At 37.7% G+C, this 26,188-nt stretch overlaps 2 protein-coding genes across 3 annotated transcripts; both read right to left on the reverse strand.

Annotated features, from left to right (window-relative positions):
- Positions 1-14: 14 nt before the first annotated feature.
- Positions 15-3,124, reverse strand: LOC127949088 (fibroblast growth factor 21). Its single transcript, XM_052546028.1, has 4 exons — positions 1,963-3,124; positions 1,555-1,632; positions 1,157-1,260; positions 15-583 (listed from the first exon to the last, which is right to left on the reverse strand). Exons 1-4 carry the CDS (start codon positions 2,153-2,155, stop codon positions 272-274), a joined length of 687 nt encoding a protein of 228 aa, XP_052401988.1. The 5' UTR covers positions 2,156-3,124; the 3' UTR covers positions 15-271.
- Positions 3,125-3,274: 150 nt separating this feature from the next.
- LOC127949054 (excitatory amino acid transporter 2-like) lies at positions 3,275-26,188 on the reverse strand. Of its 2 annotated transcripts, none has more exons than XM_052546007.1 (11): positions 26,057-26,188; positions 13,433-13,576; positions 12,600-12,752; positions 12,234-12,487; positions 10,682-10,787; positions 10,329-10,455; positions 8,728-8,961; positions 7,832-8,026; positions 7,188-7,322; positions 6,591-7,023; positions 3,275-5,707 (listed from the first exon to the last, which is right to left on the reverse strand). In XM_052546007.1, exons 2-11 carry the CDS (start codon positions 13,569-13,571, stop codon positions 5,492-5,494), a joined length of 1,992 nt encoding a protein of 663 aa, XP_052401967.1. In that variant the 5' UTR covers positions 13,572-13,576; positions 26,057-26,188; the 3' UTR covers positions 3,275-5,491. The 2 variants fall into 2 exon arrangements, with proteins under 2 accessions (XP_052401967.1, XP_052401959.1); XM_052545999.1 differs by lacking the exon at positions 26,057-26,188 and adding an exon at positions 19,790-20,039.

A 26,188-nucleotide genomic window follows, 5' to 3' on the forward strand; every position in this document is an offset into this window, starting at 1 on the left:
CTACAAAGCGAACAAACAAACTGAAAGTGGAATCTTCTCCAGCTGATATCTCATGTCTTTAAAAGAGTCATATTTTACATAATAATCATATGCTGTTTCATATTAACAATATTTAAGGTAATTTTAATAATTTTAGACCATAACAAATAAATAAATAAGTTCAAATAAATACAGTTTCGGGCAAAAATAAAAATACAGTAACAAAACATTTTAAATCTGGCAGTCCAGTGATGATGTAAAGCATGCCTCCATAACCAATGTTCTCCAGACCTCACTTCTTAGTATGCAGACTGGGACTGAAGACAGTCTGGATTTGAGAGTGATGTCCCATTCCTAGTGGGTCATCAGAGTCCAGATTTATGTCCTTAATATAATGTTTCACCTCCTGTATGTGGCTGTCCTCTCTCACCGCTAACAGATAATCCATAACGGGGAGGAACCGAGAAAGTGGGGCACTGTGTTTCTGCCCAGACTGCTTTGAGTGGAGCGACACAGGACGATCGGAGTGTGGAGAAAGAAAATAAGAATATCCATCCTCCAGTAGCACTTCGTGGAAGGTGCAGTCTCCTTCAGAGTAATGCAGCTGAAAAACAAAAACAAAAAACAAACTCAGTACCAAGTTTGCATTTAATTGGTCAATTTGATATTTTATATAATTATTTATAATTAAAAAAATGCAGTTTGTTTCTGTGATGGTTAAAGCAACATTTTCAGTATCGTTATCTGATAATTATTATAAATTTTGAAAACAGCATATTTTTTTGTAAAAACCATGATACATTTTTTTCAGGATATAATAATAATAATTAAAAAAAAAACATTTATTTGAAATATTTTTTGTAATATTATAAATGTCACTTTTGATCAATTAAATGCCTCACTGCTAAATAAGAGTATTAATTTCTTAAAAACCTTAACTATTTAAGGTATTCTTTAAACAATTCTATATTATAAAAATTCATATTTTGCTTGTACAATTTGCTTTTAAAATGGAAACATAGTAAATGCTAGTATCCATTTTATGTATACACTGCTTTCTGCTACAATAGAATGGTGTCTTTTGAACTAATTGTCATATTTTCAGATTTATTTTTCTTAAAAAGAAACATAATCTATTGGATATTTTAAATCTGTGAAGACGTTAGTATGTTCAGACCTGTCCTTTCAAGTTGTCTTCATCATCCACGCAGAGGAAGAGAGATGTAGCCTCACTCTGGATGACCGTCTCACCCGCTTTGACCGAGCGCAGGCTCAGCACACCTGCAGAGCGCAAACAACACCACACTTCCATCAGCGCTGTGAGCATTCACACATCACCTTTGGACCTCTATATTAACAACCGCTGCCACTATAAAATATTCTCACAACATCAAACCAAAAGGGAAACAACTATTGTTATTATTGGCATAACCCTTGCTATCACAGGTATTGTGAATCGTTATCTTTTCTGATAAGGTGTTCTGAGAAGTAAGGCTATAATGATGGTTACATGATTACAATAGTACTCTTACAGTAAACTGTGCTCTATAACTCATGTTTTCAGCACTTGCTTACAGTTGCGCTTCTTTGCTGGGGACCCTCGGACGGAGCCATCAGGCTTCATTTCAAGGAACAGCCCATGCTTTCTGTTCTCTAAAATGGACAAAAACACACACACACACAGAAACATGAACACACTTATTGACTTTACCTCAAGGCAGTCTTTGCTCTTTAGGAATTAAAAAGCATAGTACAGTTGCAGTGCAAAATAAGTTCCCTGAAATAAAAGGTTTTATTGTCACATCACCACACCAAGTAAAAAGATTGACTGATTCCAGATAGCCTTGTTGACAGAAGAAAGCACCACATGTCACAGTTATCCACAATAAGCGGATCCTAACATCTCAACAGTGCAGCTCAAAAAAAAAGAAAGAAGCAGAAACCAATCTGCAGCTACTGAAACAGGTTAAAGGTGAAGATTACCTGTGAAGAGCAAGCGTTCCCTGACTTGTGTGCCGAACGGCAGAAGCACGTTCTGTTCAGGAACATACATACACCAATGAAGAGGAGGAAACAGAGCCAAAAAAAAGAAAAAACTGGTAAAAAGCATGATTGACCGAACTGACCAGGTGGGCTTCAATACAAACAGACGGGATGAAAAAAGTAAAAATTTCATCAAATATAATATAATGTAATAATAAACTGTAAAACTGACTTAAAATGTAAATGATATATAAAAACAAAGAGGATAAATCCCATTTGTGAAAAAAAAAAACACTGAGTAGCGATATCTCTAAGCCCACCAGATGCTGAGATGGTCTACACCGAAGACATGTCCCTGTAAACTCGTATTTATATGAGAGAGCGACAGAGAAGACATGAGTCACTCCAGTACGAAAAGGAAAAATGATAACAAACTTGTTTTCAGGAAATGAAGGAGGATAAACTGATGGTAAATCTTCACACGGCTATGTCAGTCACGTCTTTGATCTCAGAGGACAGGGAACCCCGACTTCTGGATCAAGAGGAGAACATACAGTCAATTAGTTTGCATAGTACAGATTATTCATTATTTATTTAATATAAAGTCCTTAATTTTATTTCCCAGGATTAAGAGGAAATGGGAGTGGAGGTGGCAGTTTAAACAGAACAGATAAGAGACAATAAAAAGCACTCAATGGGGGTTTCGTGCTCATCTGTGAGGACGTGAGGACACTACCGTCCCGCCAGCTAGAGAGGGCAGTGTGGCATCAAGTTAGGATCAGAAAAAGTGTGCAAGTTTTATCTTTACAAAAGTTAGCACACACATGCTAACCTGGTCTCTCAATCTTTGTTAGATGTACATGATTCAAGATATTTGACAGCTCAACTCCATTAAGTTTTGACTGATGTCTTTTATCATAGAATCAGAGTCCCTGAAAAACTCAAATCCTTTTCCCCAATTGCAATTTTGCTCTTTCATCCTAATACAACTCCTTTAAGCTTTCGCATTCAGTCTCTGTGACGTCCAGGGTCCCTTGTAATCATCTGTCTCCCGCCTCACTGTTGTCCTGGGACGAATGAGGAGGACTGACGTCTTTCTGGCCATCTGCCGCTCTCTCCCTCACTCTTCTTTGAGCGGATTAAGTGTTTTGATGTCTTTGTCTCATCAATGTGTGGAAACTTTGACTCTGTGCATGTAGGGATTTCTATTCGCCCAATGGTCTTAATACGAGAGCGAGACAGGATTTAAACGTGCCTCGTGGTTGACATCGACTCTTACACAAAAGGCATTAAAGGACAACCACTCAATAAGTCAAATAAATCGTTAAGATTTTATTATCCACCCCACAGACAGCAGCAGAATTCATGGGAAATGAAGTCTTTCAGACATGAATACATAAGTCAGACAAAACACACGCTAATTTTTACTAGTTCAAGTGCAACACTAGACAATAATAACTCCATAATAGCAAATGACAACAATATTAACATCGAAATAATTCTAGAATGGTAAAGGAAGGAAAATTTTGTTATTTTTATAGTTTAAGAGAGAGTTTTTAGAACTGTCTCAGCAATACTAACCCAAACAAATGATGTGCAGTAAGATTACAGAGCCATAATATCCATTGCTTACAATTGGGGAAGGATTTGATGAGGAATTTGAGAATTCATACTGAAATCTAAGATGGCAAATCTGAGCACAATTTGAGACATTGTAGGATGTGTTCCGAAACTCTTTACAATAAATTTGGCTCTTCTTTTTCCTGACTTCAGCTATTTAAGTCTCTGTTTGCTCTTTATTTTATTTCAAAGGAGACACTATTAAGCTATCAATCTTTTCTGTTTTATCGTATTACACTACCATTCAAACGTTAGGGGTCGGTAAGAAGTCTCTAATGCACACCAAGGCTGTAATTATTTAATCAAAGATACATTAAAAACACTAATATTGGGAAATATTATTACATTTTTACAACAGCATCATTACTCCATTCTTCAGAAATCATTCAAATATCCTGATTTTCTGCTTTAAGAAACTTGATTATTATTATTATATGTTTTTTATATGTTTAAAAGGGTTGTGCAGTTTAATACTTTTGTGGAAACATAATACGTATAATAAGTCAAATGCAATTTCAGGATTCTCCGGTGAATAGAAAGTTCAAAAGAACACCACTTATTATGTCACAGAAATGTTTGTAACATGCTGAATGTCTTTAGAGTCAAAGAGAGCTGAACTTCAGATGAAAATGACTCTTTGTTATTGTCTTCCTGCATTACTGACCAACTATTTTCCAGCTTAACACCGTAAAGCTGCTTTGATGCAACCATTATTGTATAAAGTGCTATACAAATAAAGCTGGCTTGACTTGACTTTTGATCAATCTAATGCATCAATGCTGAATAAAGTATCAATTTATACAAATTAAAAATGACTGACCTCTGACTATTTAGCAATTATAATTTAATACTATAATAATTTATAATGTGTAATTTTACAATCATTTACAATTTAATAATTCAATAATCTTTATTTAAAAGAAAGTATTGCAATTATCTGGCTATATGTTCTAAAGTATGTAAAATATATTTGATAAAAAAAAATATTTCATTTTTTTTATTTTTATAACTGGATGTGAGTAAGAACTACACTGACGTTCACACAGTATGAGAGTGGACAAGCTGTGCGAGGCCCAACAGTATAAAAGTATTACGCCAGGTTTGTGTAACTGCACTTGTCCTAGTAACACTTAAGCCTGATGTCACACTCACTAATATAAACAGTGTATTGGTAAATCTGTTCATCCAAATGATGTTTTTGGTGTATGATTCACATTTTTAAGACATGCAGATGTGGAAAGAACATGAGGGGTACGGGAAGAAACTACCTCATGTTACTCACAGCTGCTTGGGACATCCTTGCCACCTTCGAAAGAAAACATAAAACGGAAGATTTGGAAAAACTTTGGACTGTTTATAGGAACCAACTGCTTGGACTCATTTGAACTGCTTGTTAATGTTGCACTGGCAACTGAACAAAGTAAATTTCGACTATAAAAGTAAACTAAGGCAACTCAAATGAGTCAAGGCTGTCTTTCCCCTGAACTACTGAATAAGTCTGAGTTTAACAGTGTAGTGCAGTGACATCCAGTGTTATAACCATTGCCCCAGTAGCCTAGATAAATTATATGATAGGGAAGTCAAAGAAGAAATTAAATCAAGACTGGCAGAGCATGTGCAATAAATGCTCAAAGCCATTCATCCGGTTTATTACTGAAATCCTGTAAAAGCAAATTAGCTGTAAGTTACGAACAGCTGCTGTTGCTAGACTGTAAAGCTGAAACTAAGAGTCATAGTGAAGCCCAGTGAACACTCCATTCACTTATGTCAAGTTTCTCAAATCACGACACACATAGGTACTCAACGTCTTTGCCAAACAACAAAAAAATGCCAGCTTTCATCCAGAAAGGTGGGTTCTGAAATACAGAAGAAGTATTGTGAAAATGTGGTAGAACTTCGTCTGTTTCGTTCAGGGCAGGTCACAAGGTGGGATGGTGTGGCGTCTGTCATACGCTGTGTCGTCGCTTTCTTCTCCGTCGCTCACCTCGTCCATCATTCTTTCTTTCTCCTCATCCTCCTCAGTCTCGCTCCCTTTATCCCGTTCCTGCAGTCTCTCTCTTTCTCTTTCTCTGTCTCTTTCCCGATTTCTGCTCCTCTCTCGAAAACCTCTGGGAAGAGTGGTAATCTGAGGGATGTGAAGTGATGAGTGTCAAGGACTTTTAACAGCATATTATCCACACACACACACACACACACAAAAAGTCTCAATATAAGTACATCGGAATTAGACTGAAATGCATCGTTTACTCACCCTCATTTCATTACAATGTCATTTTCACAGAAAAAGATGTTGCAGTAAATATGCTACAGTAATACATGTTTATTGAATAACTATGTCTTAAAGCTGCAGTAGGGAACTTTTGACGCTCTAGCGGTTAATAAACAGAACTGCTTGCGTCTTGCGGAAGAACATCGTAGCCGGAACTACTTCTCTCTGTTTATGTCTATGAAGACTCACAAAGGTACTGGGTTATTCCGCCGCGGTACCCCTGAAGCAATTTAAAATAGTCTGAATATAAACACTTATTATAGTTGCACCCTAGTGATTCAGGACAAGCTAAAAACACGGTTTGGAAAATGGATTCATGGTGTACTCGCTTATTATATAAATTTTGTAAATCTTGAACACAAAAAAAATTTACGGACCGCAGCTCTGATTGGTTATTTTTTACAGGGAGCAATGTATTTCTGCAAATGGCAATACGACCACTGGGAGGAGCCAGAGGAGCTTAATTTTTTCACAGATTATCTATCTATTTTTCTACTGTCAGGACATAATGACAGGTTTCACAAATACATTTTTACAAAAGTTACCTACTTCAGCTTTAACATACTGTATACAGTGACTTACGATTGTGGTGAAATTACTATCAGATTTATGGTTGAAAGTACACCTATGATGTATTATAACTAGATTAAATGATGACAGGCATTTTCATTTTAGGTGATATATGTCTTTAAGACCTAAAATCTAAGTGTATATTTATATTTTTTGAATGAAGCCTCACCTGGTTGTCGTGAGTGGGCAGGGCGCAGTATCCAGGCTCCGTCCTGCATAAAAGACGAGGGGAATGCGTTCGGAAAGGCCTCGGGGAGTGAGAGCACACGGAGCGAGGGGAGGGCGAACGAATGGAGTGTGGTGACGGGGAGCGGACGGAACGGGGCGAGTGTGGGATAGAGTGCGATTGAGACAGTGAAGGGGTCAGAGACGGGGCGTGATGGTTGAGCTTTGGGGGGCGCGGGGAGCGAGGGGGCAGTTCGGGTGGTTTGAGAGGGTCTATGAGGTCTATTTCAGTGAGGAGAGGTGGAGGGGGGACAAACTCCTCGTCTGAGAGAGGGATGTCCCCGTCGATCACGGCAAGCTCTGCCCGTGATAGGTGGTCCACAATGCCTGCCCCGAAAGAGTCACCCACGACGTTAATGGAGGTGCGCATTCTGTCGCTGAAGACAAACAAAAGACAGCTCTAAAAGCTGACACAAAACAGCTCAGGACAGCTGTTTATATTCATGAGGACAGCTGATAATCAGTCAAGACAAAACCAGGGCCGTCTTCAGGGGGTTGTAAGTAATGGCCCATGCATAACCCAAACAGAGAGAGAACTCACAGTAGCCAATCGACAGCGACGAGCAGGCTGATGTCTTGAGTTGGAAGGCCCACAGCGGTCAGGATTAGCAACATGGTGACCAGACCCGCACTGGGAATACTGGCGGCTCCCACACTGGCCAAAGTCGCTGTCATACTGCAGAGAAAGAAAGAGAGGGGATTATACCACCCTGACTGAGACGGTATGGGGCGGCACTGACAGATATGATCTATTGAGGGGTTCAAAAAAAAGATGGAATAGTAAGACGTTGCCAGCTCAGTTAAAGTAGGAACATCTATGATGTAGCTGCTGGTTGACAGTGGAAAAGATGCTTTTGAGTTAGACCTATCGGACTGCACCCTCAATTTCATGCCAGAACTCTGTATATGTGACTCATAAGTCAAAACTACTCACATGCTGTCTGTGAGAACTAGCAGGCAAATATTTAAAAAAAAAAACAAATGTCATATAAAAAATTTATTGTACAGAATAAATTCTTATCTAAACAAATACAAATATTTGTAGTCATTTAAATGTGAATGTGCTAAAAGCTGAACGTTCATCTGGTAAATATGGAAAATGACATCAGAGCAAACCCCATTCGAAATAATTCCCTCCACTGCAAAAGCCACAATTTGTCTGGTTTAAATTTCACATCTCCTTACCTAACAGTAACAATCTGTCCTCCATCTAGAGAAATGTCATTCATCTGGGCAATGAAAATGGCTGCTACAGCCTCATAGAGTGCAGTGCCATCCATGTTTATGGTGGCTCCAATGGGCAGCACAAAGCGTGTCACACGCTTGTCAATCTTTAGATTCTCTTCCAGACAACGAAACGTCACTGGCAATGTCCCAGCACTGAAAAAGAGAGAGTTAAATTGATTATAGTTGTCTAATAAATTCTAATTTGTCGTTTGAAAAATTACTATGATAAAAAAGTTGATAGGATTGCATTGCATGCATATTCCGTGCCAAATTGACAATTGGTTTGACTTTCAGAAAATGGTTTGCCCCAACAGATGTAAACCCAGATTTATTCATAAACAACTCTCTATGACATGTTTTCATAATTTCCCACCCATTAAAACAGATATATCTTTCCCCAACAGATGTAAACCCAGATTTATTCATAAACAACTCTCTATGACATGTTTTCATAATTTCCCACCCATTAAAACAGATATATCTTTCTAGAGTTCTATTCTGGATAACATCAGAAAGTCTGTTTGGCCAGATTAGTTAGTGTGGATGATTTGTGTGGTGTCAAAAATATGTCATCTATCTGATGAGTCATCTATCTGATGTGTTTTAGTTTTTTTTCCCATTATGTTGGAGTTTATAGTCAAATTTCCACATACCAGTATAAAATATAGTTTTTAACATGAGAAAATATTTTGGCTGTGCTATATGTAAAAAAAAAAAAAAAAAGATATAGATCTTGCTTCTCAAGACAATATTGTTTAGCCAAAAGTGGCCTTTAAATATTCAGTCTATGCTGCCAGAACACTTCAATCAGCGTATCAGCATGAAACACATGAAGAGTGGTCTGCTGTCTGTACCTGCTGGCCGTTCCCAGAGCAGTGATCCACGCCTGGAAGATACCAGAGTAAAATGTGAAGGGGTTTTTCCGAGTCACTGCGAAGAATATGACTGGCAGGATGAGCGCGCCATGAATAATGAGACCGACTATGACCGTGACCATGTACATGCCTAGCTGCCTCGCCACCACTTCCAAGTCACCGATAGCAGCAATTTTCCCACAGATGAGGGAGGCAATGCCTACTGGAGAGTACCTGAAAACAGATTCATTGAATGTATTTAGTGTATTTTTTTTTTTTTTTTTTGTAATGTTGTTAAGCCATAACACTTAACACTTAAGTTCTCTAATTGTGTTTATCAAACATTAACAGTATATATATATATATATATATATATATATATATTTATATATATATATATAAAAAAAAAATGAATGAATGAATGAATGAATGAATCAATCAATCAATCAATCAATCAATAAATCAGTTTGTATTTGTTGCAATTAAAAAAAATATATATATACAAAAATATATTAATAAAATAAAATAAAATGAAATATGTAATTGTGGCTTAGCAAATGGGGTTGGGGCAATATTTTAAATATTGCTTTGGGAAAATATTTATTTTTAAAAGTATACAAATATGAATTAGAAATCTAAATTAGAAATCTGTAAATGTTTTTCTTTTATATTTCTTAGAATTATATTGTATGAATATATATGTGTGTGTGTGTGTGTGTGTGTGTGTGTGTGTGTATATTTCTTATTTTATCTTTAATACAAAGGTGTTATTTATTTTTCATGTTTTTTTTATAATCACACTTTTTTTCTTCACACAGGACTTCTTTATTAATTTACAGCTGCCTTTAATTAGCCTTTAAAGGGAGTCCCTTACAAGAGGATCATCATATTAGCCCAGATGATGTTACTTCTCTGGTCTAAATTTAAATCATCTAAAATGCTGGTTCTAAATATATCCTCAGCAACAGATCATGTGTATTGTACCATATAAATATTTTACATGCTGTGAACGGAAAACACAGAACACAGTTACAGATGGGACGGTCTCAGGGCTGAGCAGAGAATGACTTTGTTTACCATATGCTTTTAATTTTGGGGTAATTTTAACTTATTCCATGTTTGTTCTTCCTTCCCAGCGTCTCACTCTTTTTGTGCTTGAAAATGACCTGTTAGCATTAGTGTTTCATTTCTGCAGACATAATTCATAAGTTCAGTGCTCTAACTGTTTTCTGCTATGTCTGTCTTTGCCAGCATGTGGGTATTTGTCTGCGGCCTATTTGTCATCCAGAATAAAACTCCCACATTTACTCATGGGAACACAAATATGATGGTGCACTCTCTCAGATTCCTGTTTTATTCTCACCCTCTTCCTTACATGCCATACATTTCTCTCTGTCCAGTTCTCTCACTCTACTGAACACTCAAACTAAATAATGCCTTCGACACTTCTGTAGCCTGCTTTATTCCATGCTTCAGGAGTCAAAACATACAGAGATTATTGTTATTTATGACTGGATGACACTTGCGAAATGGCTCAAACAAATTCATTTGTTTCAGTTGCAACAGATTGTACACACTCGTGATGAAGGCAGAATACTGACCACATGATCATGGACACCATCTTCATGATGATCTCATTAAGGATGTTGAAGAAATCGCACATGAGCTTCCCCCTCTCTCCCATTTTCCCCATGCAGATCCCAAAGGTGATGAAGAACCCAATCAAACCTTACAACACAGAGAGGCGACAAAAATGACTATTTGGAAATAGTAAAATCAAACGGAAATTCATCTATTTTCTATTGATAACTCCTAACATTATTTAGTATTCCAATAATGCATCACAAATGTGCATGAAATGCCACTTTCTGTAGTTGCTGGTTCTTAAAATTACATTTATGATGTATTTTGAGTTTCAAGTCCAGTTTTTTAAAGAAATTGAATATACTCTAACCTAAAACATTCATTCCCCACTTGTGTTCCAGTGTTTTCCTATTGACAAGGATCGGTTCTGTTTGGTTCTGGACTGGGACCGATACTTTTTTCATCACTGTCTGAACCTGAAAAGAGAAGCAAGCAACAGATGATGATGATGCCATAAAACTTTAAGTAAAACTATTTTGGACAGAGCAGATAAGTGTAAATATATATACATTATTATAATTATTAATTAAATCATTATAATATCATTACTGTACTATAAGTGTTATTTTTATTATATAGAGAGAAACCTTACAATGTAATTTATGGTGAAAATATATTATAGTCAACAAGATATGTCTATAGGAAAATATTGTTTTGGAAGTGTTGTTTTTGTTTTGTTTTTAGTCAGTCATATTCTTGAGTCTCTATCCTGGGCAGAGTTGCTCTCATAAAATGTCTTGACCCATTACCATTTTTAAAAAAAGGTACTTGTAGTGTAGTGTTGCTCAATGAAAATGTGACGTGCAATGCGTTCAAAACAAACTAATGATCATCGGAGAGAGTTTATGTTCCAGGTGGATCCGCCTTGAAATGGTGTATATAAAGCTCTGCAAACACAACAATTAGAAGGAACTCCTCAGATGAGAGCTTGGTTATCTGGAATCAGCCTCATACACACCGCAATAATGTTTATTATATGCCCTGTTAAGAATAAATGGAAGAACACATGTGTCTGCAATGCTAAATATAACCCACAGTGTGAACATAAGATAACTTTAAATGAATTTAACAGGAGTGAACATCACAAATGAGTGATGCCAGAAGTCCAGTTCCAAAACGAACAATCGAAAAGCACTAAATGCAAGTAAAACGTGGCTTTAGTAACTAAGTTAGCTGGTAACGTTCAACATAACACAGGTCAAACTGCAATATATGAAAGATGACTGGAAAACGACTATGCCTTGTTAAGCAGACAGCAGGAAAAAAACTATGCTTAAATGAAAATGATCAAATAAACATTCATTGTTAGGACTTCAAAATAAATAGGCAGCTTTAAAAAAGAAGAGAAAACTATTCTAATATTGTTTTCTGGCTAAACTCTACACAAATTCATCTGTCATTTGTTAGAAGCAAGTAAAATTAGGCAGATGGACAGGAAAAGTTGCGTGACATGTCCTCATGCTCAAAAACCATGAACAAACAATGTAAAAAACAACTGCTGTGAATCACTGGCCACAGACAGCATGAACCATTGGTCAATTTAGATATGACCCCAGGTTCTCATACGCACAGCCCTTATACATAACAAGCAACCCACTGCGCCACTGTTTTAAAAGATTCACATTTTCTAAACAACAGAAATGCAAAAAAGCTAACAAAAAATGTTTCAGCAGAGCACAAATATAGAGAAAAGTCCTGAAGAGAGAGAGAATAAAAAGTCATCAGAGACATAAACTCTCATCCATGATGTCTCTGTTTGTGGGCGGGCCCCGCTTTCATCGTAAACCACTGACCCCAAGTGCATACTGGGTGACCTTGTGATTACATTTAAAACTTTTCAGTGCTCAAGCACAACTTTTTACCTGTTGAAAACAGGCCTGGACCAGGTTCTCTGGGAAAAGGTTTCGGATCAGATCCAGAAAGGCATCCATACTGCTGACTTCTTGGTTCTTGGGGGCGGAGCTGGACTGACTGGACCTGAGTTTTGGGTTCCCAGGGTGTATTCCAAGCACCAGGATGACCCCTAGAACAGCAGCGATTACTGTGGTGGACATGTAGTACACCATTGCTCTGGAGCCCATTCTTCCACTGGAGCGAGCATCCAGACCGGCCAGGCCTGTGGGGCCAGAAGAAGAGAGAGATCTTGTATCAACAAAGATAAATGTGCTGTAGACACTCTGTTTCCATTAAACAATCATAAGACACAACACGTGTGCTTGAGAACTGACCTGTGATGAGACTGGAGATGATGAGGGGCAGGATGAGCATCTTCAGCATTCTCATTAGGATGTCTCCCGGAAAGGAAACCAGCGTGAGAGTGTCTGTGTCCAGATCAGGAACATAACGCAGCATCATGCCCAGCACTGTGCCCGCTATAACACCTGTGGGAGTGTTGATTACACCGGTTATGTTCAGCCTCCTTATGAAAAGATGTATGGATCATTGTCGGATTTCTGGGTATTTCACATGCACCACTGCATAACTGTCCTGTATCTGCAACATCTCAAACTACTGTTGTATAAACAGTGTCACTGTGTTGGGCCAAAGAATTTGCTGAGAACTTGCTGGTTTGGTATTTGTCTGCGGTTTGACCGATGATCACAGTTATAAAACCACAGACAACGTTTATCTTTTATATTTTTAAGAATGTAAGTATAGGGAAAGAGTAGAGGAAAGATAAAAGCTGCCAAACTGAGATTAAATTGGTCTTATATCATACATTTTTGGGCCCGAAACAGAAGTATTTTAGTTTTCATGACCATTTTTTCATCATTCTAGCTGCTGTTCCTTTAATAAACACCCCCTTTTTGGATTCAAAATTAACTGATCTCTTCCCGTATATTATCAACATTTATTTATGATAATACCATCTCTCCTGCTTTGTCCTTATCACTTCGTGTGGTTTGCTATGCTTTATTAGTTTATGACCACCAAACAGGCAATAAAATCATGAACTGGCAAACGTATTTAATCCTCTGAACTTCCAAGGAAGGAGACACAGACAGATCTGAAGTCGTATACAAACACTCCCACACATTCATGCATTCACACACAAGCACACCTAGCACGGTGAGGGCAAGGAGCAGATTGCGTGAAAACCAGCCGCATTGTTGATTTGTGTTGTCTTTTAATGCTGCTTCCACTCCATCGTCCATCTGCAATGCTGCACTTGTCTGGTTTCCCAAATGCTTATTCGTCATTCTATCTGTATAAGTCGAGAAAGAAAGAAACAAACAAAGAAAGAAAGAAATTCCACGGTAAATAAACAGTGATGATCACTTAAACATCCTACCCTTCACTTTATGCCTCCAGTGAACTCAGGCCTTTATGTAAGGCGTCAGGAGGTCAATGTTTCACTGGTTAGAACGGTCCAGTAAGACCCTGCTGGTTGATACCAAAATTACTACATTCTACTTACAAGAAGCATCTTTCTTCATTTACATAATGCACTATGTAGACTACCACAGGGCTGGTTCTAGACATTTGGAGGCCCAAGGGAAAATTCATGTTGGAGGCCCCCCACCCCCAATAAAGCATTTAAAACAAATATTATTCCTAAACTTTCTATTTATACAAAATTTCATTTTAAATTTTGTATATTTCTTACTTATACAGTACTGGTCAAAAGTTTGGACACAACAATTTTTTTTTTTTTTTTTTTTAAAGACTTTAATCAAACATGCATTTATTTGATCAAAAATACAGAAAAACTGAAATATTGTGAAATATTATTACAATTTAAAATAATGGTTTTCTATTTTACTATGGTTCAAAATATCTATTTCTGTGATGCAAAGCTGAATTTTCATCAGTCATGCCTCCAGTCTTCAGTGTCACATGATCCTGCACAAATCATTCTAATATGCTGATTTATCAATGTTAGAAACAGTTGTGCGGCATAATATTTATTTTCTAACCTGCGATACTTTTTCAGGATTTTTTGATGATTAAAAAAGGTGTTTAAATATATATATTTTTTTAATTAATGTTTTATAACAATATGAGTCTTTACTTTAACTTTTTTTTATCAATTTAACACATCCTTGCTCAACAATACTTTTTTTTCTATTGCATTTTTGATCAAATAAATGCAGGCTGGATGAATATAAGAGACATTTCAAAAACATAAAAAAATAGTAATGTGTCCAAACTTTTGACTGGTACTGTATGTACATATTAGTCAAACTTTATCTAAACGAAACTCTTTTTTTTTGTTAAGAATGTTATTATAGCCATGCTATTATTATTATTCATTATTATTACTATTATTTTGCAGTAATTTGTTCACTAATTTATTCACATTTCCTGAATACCACTTCAGTAAATAAAAATCAGTGCTTTATCATTTTTTTCCTTGCTGGGTATGGGCAGGAATTTCCCCTCCCTGTCAGCACACAGGAGACACAGGAGTTTTATTGAGAGGCTTTGTAAGTGATAATAGTTCACTAACTCTATCTGAGATTTAGCTGAGCAGTAACACTGTCCTTGATTTGCAGGATTGTGGGGAATCTGGAATGAAGGTGAAGGGATCCTAGAGTAGATCAGGTAATTAGTCGGGTAAGTTGATGCAAGAAGAAACAACATGACCAGAATGAATGAATGAATGAATGAGTCCAAAAGGGTAAGTCATGGGATTTATGGCATATAAGTCCTCTCTTCTCTACCTCCCGGTGGATCAGATTCTCAGCAAGTTGCTTCTGTGATCTGGTTGTCCAGAGACCACTGGATGGGACTCATAATTAAGGCTGGAAGGAGTATGGGTTCAGGAAGATAGCTATTGTCTTCTGAGTGATGGATTCAAGAGAGTGGTTCTGCTTTCTGGTTCTTGGAGCCGGGACGTTAAGTGACTGTAAAGTTGATCCGTAATCAGTGTTACCACTCCTCTTGAGCTACCTTGATGGGTAGAAGTTCTCTGTTGCCAATGTCATAATTCTGATCCACCTGCGACAGCTTTTTATAATAGAAGACGCATGGATGGAGGATAGGAGGCTCTCCGTGACATTGAGATAATACAGCTCCTACCCCTACTGTTGAAGTATCCACCTCCATGATGAACAGGAGTTTGGAATCCGGGTGTGCGAGGGTACACAGGACAGAGACTTGGGCTTACTCCAGAGTAGCGAGGTGTTTGGTGAAGAGACTTGTTCAAAATTGGAGGTGAAATGGAGATTGAAGTTGACAAAGCCCAGGAATAATTTAAGTTCTTTGATGGTGCTTGGTTGTGGCCATTCCTTGAAAACTTGTACCTTCCCCTGGTCCATGTGAATGCTATGATGGTCTATGACGTATCCCAGAAACTGGATAGAATAACAGTGAAATGGTTAAATTCATGGACTGTCTGTTTCCTTATTTGGGCTTTTTCCTGCTCTTGTTTAGTTAATTGATTGATCCCCACCTGTCTCCAGTTCCCTCATTACCTCCTGTGTGCTCAAATACCCTGTCTGTTCAGTTCTTCCTCGTCCGTGATTAATGATGTTGGTTATGTGATGTTGTATCCTGATGTTAGTTAATGATGTTAATGTGTTGTATATAGTCTGTAATCTCCTTTGAAGTGAAACTCCTCATTTGATCAAGACCCTCCTCAGGTGCATTATTCCTGCACTAGCTAATACCCAACTGAAACAGAAATTCACACTTCTCCAGTTGGAGGTACAGGTGGTGTTCTCTCAGCTTCCAAAGGAGATGCATCACATGGTGTTGATGTTCAGCCGATGTACACTATGACAAAGCATTGGAGGTACTTTCGGAACACCTCATTTATGAATCCTTGAAGACCAAGGGTGAGCTGGAGAGGCCGTATCGTATAACCTGCTATTTGTAGTGGCCAGAAGGTGTCATAAATGCCGATCTTCCATTTATCATCCTACCGGATCCAAATGAGTTAGTACACACTATGCGGGTCAAGCTTGGAAAAGATCTGAGCTCCTTGCAGCAGTTTCAAGGCGGCATGGATCAGGGGAAGAGGATAGCGATAATTGAGTGTTTGGGGGTTAAAAGGATAATTCACCCAAAAATGAAAATGACCCCGTGATTTACTCTCCCTCAAGCCATCCTAGTTGAATATGACATTTTTCTTTCAGACAAATACAATAGGAGTTATATTAAATAACATCCAGACTATTCCATGCTTTATAATGGGAGTGGATGGCAGCCCAAAACTTGAAGTCCAAAAAATTGTACCCCATCCATTATAAAAGAAGTCAAGGCTCCAGGTGGTTAATAAAGGCCTTCTGAAGTGAAGTGATGCATTTGACTTTGCATACAAACTTCTTTTCTTTTACTTTTGTAGCTATTTTTCTAATCAGCACCCAATGTGACATCATTCATTGTATGAGCAAATTCAAAGCGTTGCGTCTGGGCGTCAATGAAGTTTGTGCTGTTTTAAACTCATAATAAACTGTTGAATGATCTGTCCAGAAATGACGCTGATCGACAGAACATGTTTATATTTATAATACATTGCAATCACTCCAAAATAGATGAGGACAACTCACACACTTGCATTAAGAGCTGTACTTTTTTGTGTGTTCGCAGCATTTGAAGAATGTGTTTGTTACGGCAAACATTCAGAAGGCGAGACCCGCTTTGAAATAGCAACATTAATTGGTTACATTGCAGGTGAAAAATACTATCAACGAATCAAGCCTCCGTAATCTAGGCTAAAATTGCATTTTGGAATTGGCAACGGAGGCTGATGAGAAGCACAAAAAAATTAATCCTACATTCAAAAACATGATGAATGTCTTGAAATACAACATCGGAACAATATTTTGAGGTGTGGTAACTGGAATAATTGACTATGGTCTGTTAAATTATTAGAAACCTTGGGTGTGCAATGCATTATTTTCTAATAATTCAAAGAACCACCATACATTATTGCTGAAAACCCACTGCTTGTCTATTTCTTTACTGTGTATTTTTCTTGTCAAAACTAGTGCAATGAAAAATTATGATGAAAAATGTATTTCCCAAAAACCTCAAGCTCTCTTTCTATCAAGCTAATGAGCAGTGACTAAGTAAAACAGTTCACAAGAATGACAACATACTTAGCATGTGTATAAAAGTTGTATTAGTAATAGAAAAAACACAAAAACCACAGAGATAGATGAAGTAACCGTGATGTCTGAGACAGATGAATTGTATGAGATTAACACCCTTGCGTGTAATAGACTGGTCACAAATGTTTCACCTCAGCAACACAGGCCTATATTACGGCAGGAGTGTGAAGATAGGGTCATGAAACTGCATCTGAAAGCCTTGAACAACCCTCTGCAGCGTTTATGTGAGCATGCCAACACATAACACACCACTTTACCATAATTGGTCATTATTATTTTTATCTGTCGTCATCTATACTCATGACATTGGAGGCCAATGTATCGCACAGCCTCATTTGATTAAATTATTTTTCTTAATCTTTGAATGAATTATTTATGACTAAGTATGACCAAGTCTTTGTACTCACAATCCAAAATGCATAAATAAACAGTTTATTAGAAATCTTCCAAGCAACATCTGCACCACACAACATGTTGCTTTTCTCATCAGCATCAAGCAGTTGGCAATTCTGTGATCCGTATGATTTTCCAAAACAGTCAAGCAAGAGATTTACTTATTCACCTCCTCGCATCACGTGAATCCTACAGCTGTTTTCCTGTAATGCTCCACCTCTTTTATAAAGAGAAATCAAATGATGCTGAGATGGTATGGCTCGGTTTGGAAGAAACAAAACCCATAAAGCCTTGCAGGAAAACATTATAACCCTTTCCAATCTCTTAATCTTCTAAACTGATACTTTTCAAGCGCTCTCTTACACGCACACACAGAGACAACTGTTGGGGGGTTGGTGTATGTGTGTCCTGTAGCTAATTTTACATAATGATTACAAAATTTGTCTACTTTTTAAAAAGGTTTTTATTTATTGAAAAATTTGCCTTTTTAAATGAAACTTTATTTATAAGCTTTTCTTTTTTCTTCTTGGGTCTAAAATGGAGGAATTTAGGTCGATACTGATAATTAAACAATTATTTGCTAAATGTGCTTTTGTGCTGAAACTTTGGCTGGTTTAGGTCTGTCATGGATAAATAATAATGACAGTTCTGGTGACCCAATTGCCGTTACTCATAAATAGGTTCTAGTTGGCCAATTGCCGTTACTCATAAATGGGTTCTAGTTGGCCAATTGCCGTTACTCATAAATGGGTTCTAGTTGGCCAATTGACGTTACTCATAAATGGGTGCTAGTTGGCCAATTGCAGTTACTCATAAATGGGTGTTAGTTGGCCAATTGATGTTACACATAAATGGGTTCTAGTTGGCCAATTGCAGTTACTCATAAATGGGTTCTAGTTGGCCAATTACCGTTACTCATAAATGGGTTCTAGTTGGCCAATTGCAGTTACTCATAAATGGGTTCTAGTTGGCCAATTGCCATTACTCATAAATGGGTTCTAGTTGGCCAATTGCAGTTACTCATAAATGGGTTCTAGTTGGCCAATTGCCGTTACTCATAAATGGGTTCTAGTTGGCCAATTGCAGTTACTCATAAATGGGTTCTAGTTGGCCAATTGCCATTACTCATAAATGGGTTCTAGTTGGCCAATTGCCGTAACTCATAAATAATCTTAAAAAGCTAATTTTAATTAAGAGACATTAAACCGAGGTCCTGACTCTCTGTGGTCATAAAAAATCCCAGGATGTCTTTCGACATCAGCATCCTGGCCAAATTCAACCATTGGCCTCCGACTATCATGGCCTCCTGACAATCCCCATATCTGCTGATTGGCTTCATCATTCTGTCTCCTCTCCACCAGTAAGCTGGTGTGTGGTGTGTGGTTCTGGCACACTATGGCTGCCATCGCATCATCCAGGTGGATGCTGCACACCATTGACAGATGAGAAGATACTCCCTGACAATGTAAAGCGCTTTGAGTCCCCAGAAAAGCACCATTTAAATTTAAGGAATTATTAAATATTACTTAATATTTTTATAATACATGTTATTAATCCAAAGGGAACGGTAAGGGCGGATGGTGGTTTTAGTCTTTTTTTCAACCAGGGGAATGCCATCCCCCTGGAATTCGAGCCCTGGACACACCCATATATACACTGTCAAACCTCCATATGGGAATAATACAGCTCTTGCTCCTTTACAATAACGTATGACTGCCAAGTGGGGCCAATACACATTTCACCAGCCTTAGCCCATTATAAACATCTGCATGAAGCCGGACACTGATTGAGAAACTGAGGGTTGAGTAATGAGACATATAGAATAAACACACGTGTTCAGAAGAAAGCAAGAGCTGAAAGATAGAGCCACATTTATATTTATGAACAAACATTAGGGAATTGCATCATGATGAAGAATAATTAATTTTTCTTTAATCTTAAAATAACTAGAAAAGAGAAATACTCACCCGTTTTGGCCTTTTTGCCCTTTCTGCCCGGTTTTGAGCTCCATTTCTCTTTCTTTTTCTCGATGTTCCCTGTCCTGTGCATCTGTGTGTTCTTCATCTCAGATTTAAACTAAAACAACAATTGCTGCTCAGACATAAAGGCGGATTGGCAGCATTTCTGCAATGTTTTTGGGGGGTATTTTTTTTTTTTTTGAAGGGGATGGAGGGAAGTCATTTGTCAAGTTTCAATTGCACAAACATAATCCTCTGTGAAGCCTCATGGGAGAAGAGAGAGAGAGTGAGAAAGAGAAGCTTATGACCCGTGATTCTGCATCCCTTTTAACAGTACCTCACAATTTTACCCTTAAGTCATGAGCTTAAACCTGTTTTCACAAAGGTCTCCGCATTCAAACAGAGGCAACATGCCAGAACTGCATAAAAATGAAGTGCTACTACATTCTGCTAATCCCTTTTTTGGAGTGCTGCTTTGGTTTCCAGAGAGGAGGTAACAGGTTGTTACCGAATAAGTCATTTCCAGGCACACCGCTGGTGGGAGGTCACAGTTTTCAAGAAAGGTCAGGATGTTATAGCCAGTGTCACAATACATCCCTCCCCCGATAAAGTATGTGACCTTTTTCTTTTCCACTAATCCAGACTGATTATGAATAAAAACATGAACAGGATTGGCCACCTATAATGCAAGAGCTTTGGCTGTCAGTCAGAAGATGATATTAAAGTGGTAGTTCATCCATAATATCCCAAAATATCTTCTTTCATGTTCCAATAAAGACAGAAAGTCATACAGGTTTGGAATACTGTACAGAATCAGAAAAGCTACTACTGGTTGTCTGCTGAGTTTTCATTAATATATTTGAGCAAAATTTGCGATACTGCAATAATATATTAAGATATCTATAGAATACTAAGTTATTGCACCATTATTTGGGTCCAGTGCTGCATAAAGTGTCGTTCACACAGGATGAGAGATTTAACACAAGGGAATCTCGAGATGTGTGTTTCAGATGAACTTCTTTTAACCTGACAGTAGCATCTAAAAATGCAAGACAGATGATGTGAACCACTGAACAGAACCAGACATTTCGCAACAGCCAAAAATGTCCATCTGGCGAATGTGTAAAGAGACAAAGAGGGCATATGAAATGTGTAAGGAATAGTGCATTCCAAAATGATTGCAAACTAAACCCTACAGAGTAATCAGGGCCCTGAAGCGGAGCGGAGATTCTGCTTTATTATCACCAATAAAATCAATCGGATTAGCAACAAGACAATTTTACAGCAATACACATGCCAAAGTCCTCTAAGGTCTTGCTACAATTGATCAGACACAAGATGGTGCCATTTTCGTTTATATGAAACACAGAAGATTGAGTCCAAGGTGCCATAGTAATACCAGAGACAACAGAATAGTGCCAGAGTGGTCTGATATGGTACGTAGCCACTGAATTCCAACTGACCAATCGGAATCAAGCATTCAAAAGGGACCTGTAAAAATTACATGAACCCTAATGCACGGTACATTTTTTGGGTAGGGTTTGGCGGATTTTAGTGGCACTCACATTTGTTATTGCAGACATGACTGATTCTAATAATAGCTTTAGGGGGTGCAAAGTCTTTCTACAGCTTACTTTGAAAATTAAGATTGATGGGTTTAAAAAGAATACATTGCAACTCTCAACGCTATGAGGTCAACTGAACACCATCAATGAAATCAAATGATAAATGATCACAAAAACAAAATAAATTTAACTCTTAATTTGGTTGCTACCATACCTTGAGCCAAAGACCATCTAGTCTACTTAGACACTATTTATTTCCTCCACTTACTGAACATTACCCGAGATCGTTCCTTAAACAAGCAATCAAACAAATGCCTAAAGCGTGGCCTAGCTAAGCTACTGGACTATAGCCATATCAAACAGAACAGGTTCGATTTACAGTGGCAAGCTCTTTATGACAGAACAGGATGCTCAGGAAGGGAATGGATGAAATGATTAGCCACAGGCAAAACTACAGCTTCCCAAACCCCACTTCTGTGCCAGAGGATGTTAGATGGAGTGATAGTCAGAAGACTTGAAGTTGCAGTCAAACCTAAATCTCTGGAAGACAGAAAGGTCTGGGGGAATCCCTTTAGAGAGCTAGCCAAGAATCACAATAAGCATTAAAAAAGTGAGAAAAAGATTAGTGTAATGGAGCTAAACCTGGGCCAAGCCAAGATCTCCAGATCTTGTAAGTGTACAGGTCCTTCTCAAAAAATTAGCATATTGTGATAAAAGTTCATTATTTTCCATAATGTAATGATAAAAATTTAACTTTCATATATTATAGATTCATTGCACACCAACTGAAATATTTCAGGTCTTTCATTGTTTTAATACTGATGGTTTTGGCATACAGCTCATGAAAACCCAAAATTATCTCAAAAATTAGCATATCATGAAAAGGTTCTCTAAACAAGCTATTAACCTAATCATCTGAATCAACTAATTAACTCTAAACACCTGCAAAAGATTCCTGAGGCTTTTAAAAACTCCCAGCCTGATTCATTACTCAAAACCGCAATCATGGGTAAGACTGCCAACCTGACTGCTGTCCAGAAGGCCATCATTGACACCCTCAAGCGAGAGGGTAAGACACAGAAAGACATTTTTGAACGAATAGGCTGTTCCCAGAGTGCTGTATCAAGGCACCTCAGTGGGAAGTCTGTGGAAAGGAAAAAGTGTGGCAAAAAACGCTGCACAAGGAGAAGAGGTGACCGTACCCTGAGGAAGATTGTGGAGAAGGACCGATTCCAGACCTTGGGGGACCTGCGGAAGCAGTGGACTGAGTCTGGAGTAGAAACATCCAGAACCACCGTGCGCAGGCGTGTGCAGAAAATGGGCTACAGAGAAGCAGCACTGGACTGTTGCTCAGTGGTCCAAAGTACTTTTTTTGGATGAAAGCAAATTTTGCATGTCATTCGGAAATCAAGGTGCCAGAGTCTGGAGAAAGACTGGGGAGAAGGAAATGCCAAAATGCCTGAAGTCCAGTGTCAAGTACCCACAGTCAGTGATGGTCTGGGGTGCCATGTCAGCTGCTGGTGTTGGTCCACTGTGTTTTATCAAGGGCAGGGTCAATGCAGCTAGCTATCAGGAGATTTTGGAGCACTTCATTCTTCCATCTGCTGAAAAGCTTTATGGTGATGAAGATTTCGTTTTTCAGCATGACCTGGCACCTGCTCACAGTGCCAAAACCACTGGTAAATGGTTTACTGACCATGGTATTACTGTGCTCAATTGGCCTGCCAACTCTCCTGACCTGAACCCCATAGAGAATCTGTGGGATATTGTGAAGAGAAAGTTGAGAGACGCAAGACCCAACACTCTGGATGAGCTTAAGGCTGCTATCGAAGCATCCTGGGCCTCCATAACACCTCAGCATTGCCACAGGCTGATTGCCTCCATGCCACGCCGCATTGAAGCAGTCATTTCTGCAAAAGAATTCCCGACCAAATATTGAGTGCATAACTGAACATAATTATTTGAAGGTTGACTTTTTTGTATTAAAAACACTTTTATTTTATTGGTCGGATGAAATATGCTAATTTTTTGAGATAGGAATTTTGGGTTTTCATGAGCTGTATCCCAAAATCATCAGTATTAAAACAATAAAAGACCTGAAATATTTCAGTTGATGTGCAATGAATCTAAAATATATGAAAGTTAAATTTTTATCATTACATTATGGAAAATAATGAGCTTTTATCACAATATGCTAATTTTTTTTAGAAGGACCTGTATAAAACCCCTATGAAAACCATCAAAACAAACCACATCGGGACACCTGCTAAGCACATAGCTATTTTGTGGTTTCAGCAGGTAAGTTGGAGGAGATAAGAACGCATTTCTTGTGGTTTTGCTGCCCTTATTTGCTGGAGCTTCAGTGACGGTGTGGAAGATAGCAATGCAAACAAAAAGAAAAAGTTATGTTATAAGTTTGAACAACTCTGTCACATTACAGAGACCTAACTAAACAGGAGAGCAACTCAAGAATAAGAACTTAAAGCTATGTTTATTTGTTTCAGGATACATTCTGTTTTCTGTTTGCTTGGTTTATTATTATCTAGTTTTTAGTAACTGATCTCATCATGATAAAATACCTATAGTGAAATCGCTACAGCATTTCATCATAACTGGGTAATTATGCTTTTTATATGGATGAGAGAGTGATGAGATGTAAGGTGTGTTCGGAGGTCTGAATGTGAGGTCAGTGTGTGTGTGTGCCGTGTAAGAGTGTGTGTCTGAGGATTATTTTCTGAGGTTGATTGTTTGGTGTGGGCTTTGCAAAGGGATAGAGATATAATCCCATAACTCCCTGCCTCAGTGAGAAAATGGAAGCAACACAGTGACAGACTGGACACCACAGTTATCTTTCAATGTCACACATGAATGATGCAAACTAGACCCACCTATAAATAATCTCATTATACATGGATGGGTTACATACATTTTAGATTAATATTTAAGCCACTTTGAATTTAAACTATATATTTGATCAGTTGCATCCTGCATTGCCTGGTTATCAAACCCAAGATCTTGTTGATGTTTCTAGCACTGTTCTACGGTTTGAGCTATGGGAATTCTTTTTTGCTATAGGAAAATTATCACATATATGAGTTTTTTTAATGATCATACTGTACCACATTCCAACCATCACATGCAATAAATTATTTCATTAATCAGTACTTTCAACTTGCTTTTAAATATCTACATTACATTTACACATTTGGCAGATATTTACTGCACATCCAAAACTACTTCCCTGGGAATCAAACCAATGGCACTGGTGTTGTCAATGCCATCTACTACTGTTTGAGCTACAGGAATACTTAAAAAAATAATTGAATACAATATACAGTATATATTTTTTATTTTTTATTTAGTCTGAATTATATCTTAAATATACTTTGACTTATATATTGACTTTTTTAGTCTACTGGAATTTTTAAAAGCATTAACCAAACGGAATTGTTACATTTCCAATGGGACAAAATAATAATAATAATGATAAACTTAATTCAATAAAAAAATTCTGTAATGTCCTAATATAGTATGCAATTTCTATTCTTGAGTAAGAAACTTGAATTTAAGTAAGTTATTTTAACTGGACAAACAGATAAAACTAAATGTTATATTTTTTTTATTGGAGTCTAGATAAAAGAATGTATCTCAGGTTCACACACTTTCTAAAGAACTTTTTATTTTAAAACCATGCATCTCAGCCTTTTGCCAGAACGTGAGCATACACAATCAAAATATGTTTAGAAATACAGTCTTAGACTGAGATGTATGTTTACTGTAAAGTAAGAATGTTGTTACTTATTTTGCATGTGGTTAACTTTGAAAGGGTGATCAAGCACATCTGGGGGCTTATTCCTTTGCATATGCAGATGTGTTATGGGTCATCTTACTTAACCACACACACACTCGCACACACCCTTCCCCCTCTATCTCTGACAATAATCTGAATGTATTAATCTGTTGTTTGAACTCCTTAAGCACAGACTGTCTATCACATCTGCTCGCCTCACCCTGCTAAAGCTTTGCTATTTATAAATCCCCGTTTTCCCCCCCCCATCTCTTTTTTTCTACTGCTTTTAAGTTTTCCTTAACCGAGCTCCGCCAGAACCCTAATTTTACCTTCCTAAATCCTTGTCAATCTGTCCTTAAACTCAATGTCTGCAGAATCCCCTCTTTCGTTACTTCATATTTGAAGCCCCCCTGGTCTCTACTCATTGTGACAAATTTTCTCTCACTGATATATGTCTCAATCTAGCGATCTATCCTCAGCTGATTGACTCCTCTTTCAGGAGTGCCTCTTTTGTAGCATGTCTCATTCATAATCTGCACTCTTGAAACCATCCATCAGCTCTCTGACACTTCCCACTACCGCTACGCTCAAAGAATGCCCAACCAGGGCTATTTGTTAACTGATATGTGCTGTTAAGTTTGCAGCAATGACATGTGCAATAACAACAGTAAGAATTTAAAGGCAAAAAAGGAAAACTGTGCACACTCAAACAATAATGGATGGCTGATGATAATCATCTGCAAGAACTCATGTAAAGGATTCATGTCCACTATACAGTGTTTTCTGATGTTATAATATAACAAGCCCAATTAAATGAAGTTTTAACAAAAATATAATTAAAGTTCTATGGCATACTGAGAAGGTAAGGGACCAGTTTAAACAGAAACAAGAAGAGTAATGTGCAGTAGTTCATAATCTTACCTGTGCTGTTGTGCTGTCTTCCATCCAACAAGATTTAAATATTAGGAAAGGGACATGTGAAAAAGAATTGACAGAGGGTGAGAAATGGAGTGAGAGAGCGAGAAAGAGATGAGGCAAAGTCACAGTCTTTGC

The sequence above is a fragment of the Carassius gibelio genome, chromosome A3 (genome assembly GCF_023724105.1).
Source record: "Carassius gibelio isolate Cgi1373 ecotype wild population from Czech Republic chromosome A3, carGib1.2-hapl.c, whole genome shotgun sequence".
Taxonomy (NCBI): Eukaryota; Metazoa; Chordata; class Actinopteri; order Cypriniformes; family Cyprinidae; genus Carassius; species Carassius gibelio.